The following is a 2,670-nucleotide window of genomic DNA, read 5'->3' as shown; positions in this document are numbered from 1 at the left end:
GGTTCTACAGTGTGTGCTTAGCCTAAGCCTAGCCCCAGCTTTCGGTAGGTGCTCAGCATGTGAATAAGTGGCTGGTAGAATGAGGCAGGGGGCGGTTGGGGAAGGAGTGGGAGACTGAGCAGAGACCCCACCCCCAGGGGGATCTTCTTCCTACACAGAGGACTTGGCCTTGGGGTGAACCTCTCAAAGATTCCACAGTGGGCTTGATGCCCTCTTGATCAAGCTGTAGTCCTGATGGGTAGTGGCTGCTCTTTCTGAATTCTGCTAGGAGAAAGAGCAAGTCCCATGTTGTCCCCTGAGCCCACCCTAGCTCTCTTTGGCCAGCCCAGCGGCAGGCACATGCAGAGCCACAGAGTAGAAAAACCTTGTTTTATTCAGCCCAAGTTTGGGCAATCTTGCTCTGTGGTATGGTCAAAATATAAAAAATAAAAGCCAACAACCAACAAAATAATATTGTAGTGAAAACTTAAGTATGAAATTGGGCCTGGCACCCGGTATCCCTGTGGTTTCGGTCCAGGTTCACTCCCTGAGGCCGGTAGAGAGGGATGCCCCTGTGTTCAGCTGCCCCTGCCTGTGGTGGATGGGGTTGCACCCCTTGGACCAGGTGTGTCCTGGTGGGAGGCTGCCTGGTAAGCAGGACCTGCTTTGGGAAGCGGGGAGGTTGGCAGTTTGTCCACCTTCTTGGAGATCAGGATCTAAGGAGAGAAAGAGAGGCAGGTTTCTGGGTAGGGCCTCTCACTCCACTGTCGGCAAAGCCCCCACTGCCTCCCCTGCCAAAGGCTTCCCTCCACAGCCCAGATCCCATGTGGGAGGGCAGGCACAGGCTTTGTTCCCCTCAGTAATCTGGGCTTGGGGAGAGGGGCCCCTCAGCCCAGGTCCAAGAAGACTTTCATGGACTCCCACCCAGGACAAGGTCTCAGCACCCCCCTTCCCCATGCCCTGGCCCCAGATAGTTTCCTTCTTTCCTTCCTTCCTTCCTTCCTTCCTTCCTTCCTCTTTCTTTCTTTTCTTTCTTTTCTTTCTTTCTTGTTAAGCCTCACCAGGGGATATTTTTTCTATTGCTTTTCAGAAAGAGTGGGAAGGAGAAAGGGAGGGAGGGAGAGAGAGAGAAACATTGATGTGAGACACATCAATTGGTTGCCTCCTGCGGGGCCCTGAGAGAGGGTCAGGAATGAAACTGCAACCCAGGTACACAACCCAGGTATGTGCTCTTGACTGGGAACCCAAGACTCTATGGTGCACGGACAGTGTTCTGCCGGTGCTCTAACCATTTAGCACACCGGCCATGGCATCCCAGATTGTCCTTCCTTCCTTTCTTCTTCTTTTGTTCTTTCTCTCTTTCTCCTTCCTTCCTTTAAAAATATGTTTTTATTGACTTTTTTAGAGAGAGAGGGGAAGGAAGAGGGATAGAGAGATAGAAGCATTGATGAGAGAGAAACATCATTGATCAGCTGCTTCCTGCACGCCCTCCATAAAGGGATCAAGCCCACAACCTGGGCATGTGCCCTGACGGGAATTGAACCCTGACCTCCTGGTTCCTAGGTTGATGCTCAACTACTGAGCCATGCCGGCTGGGCCCAGATCATTTTCTAGGCAGAGAAATACTTTCTTTTTACCTCAGTACACTTTTTTTAAGCCTTTTTTCCTCTTCAGAAACAAGATTGAAACCCACAGGTGGGAAGGCTCCTTTCAGCTTCCAGTGCACTGGGCCAGCACCTGGCCGAGGTTAGTGTCACAGAGACACTCTAACAAGACCGGAACCTCTCCAAGCATTTATGTGAAGGGCTCAGAGGGAAGGGCCACAGGCCCAGGGGAGCAGGGAAGCCAGAGCTTATCGACTTGATGGTGGGGCCCAGAGATTGATGATGGTTCATTCCAACCAGAATCACTTCTAATCTGGGACTGTTTAATTCGATCTACTTGATAAGGACACTAATGATCACAGTTACCATTCATTAAGTGCTACTGTGAAAGGTTCTCAAACACACAGACATAAGGCCTTTAAATATTCCTTAGAAGCCCATGTGGGAGATAAAAAAAAATGCCTATTTTATATCCTAGTTGAAAAAGTAGCTCAGAGAGGTGAGGTGAACTGTTCAACGTCACAGAGCCAGGAAGTCACCGAAGTGGGATTAGAGCCTGTGCATGTCCACCCAACACAGCTGCCTCCTGCTGGTTCCCACTTGAGAAATCTCAGAGAGCCGTACCGCAGTTCAACCCTGCAGCCGGAGCCCCACCACGGCACTCAGCTTGGGGCTGGCATGGACAGGCTCCTTCTGTTCAGCCTATAGGCTGGGCCCAATTGCAGCTGTGTTTGGCCATCAAGGTGACTCAAAGTGCAGGTATCTTATGTGTTTTGTGTGGCCAGCCTGCTCCCCAGGTATGAAAGGGGCTGGGGCAGGGCGGGGGTGGGGAAGCACTTACTGGACAATTTTGCAGTTTGTCGTAGAAACATAGCGACCTGTATAGTGGATGTTGCATCTCACCACATTGTTGGTGAAGTCAGACTCCAAAACAATGTACTTAGGGTTCACGTGCACCTGAAGGAGGGAACAGAGAAAAGGAGTCTGGTCGGGGGCTGTGCTTCACTTGGTCATCAGGCAAGGTGGTGGAGAGGCAGACACACACACACACACACACACACACACACACACACACACACACACACGG

General features: G+C 51.2%; 1 protein-coding gene across 1 annotated transcript in view; it reads right to left on the bottom strand.

The window, feature by feature from the left end:
* Positions 1 to 354: 354 nt before the first annotated feature.
* The window catches only part of LOXL1 (lysyl oxidase like 1), a 9,691-nt gene continuing 7,375 nt past the window's right edge, over positions 355 to 2,670 (bottom strand). Inside the window, exons 6-7 of the mRNA XM_015561332.1 lie at positions 2,425 to 2,540; positions 355 to 695 (exon numbers count right to left, since the gene is read on the bottom strand). Of these exons, the coding sequence (XP_015416818.1) occupies positions 689 to 695; positions 2,425 to 2,540 (123 nt within the window). The 3' untranslated portion in view covers positions 355 to 688. The remainder of the gene's footprint in view (positions 696 to 2,424; positions 2,541 to 2,670) is intronic.

Source organism: Myotis davidii, unplaced genomic scaffold, assembly GCF_000327345.1.
Source record: "Myotis davidii unplaced genomic scaffold, ASM32734v1 scaffold131, whole genome shotgun sequence".
Lineage (NCBI taxonomy): Eukaryota > Metazoa > Chordata > Mammalia > Chiroptera > Vespertilionidae > Myotis > Myotis davidii.
The sequence above is the reverse complement of the archived record's forward strand: the minus strand, read 5'-3'. Positions and strand labels throughout refer to the sequence as shown.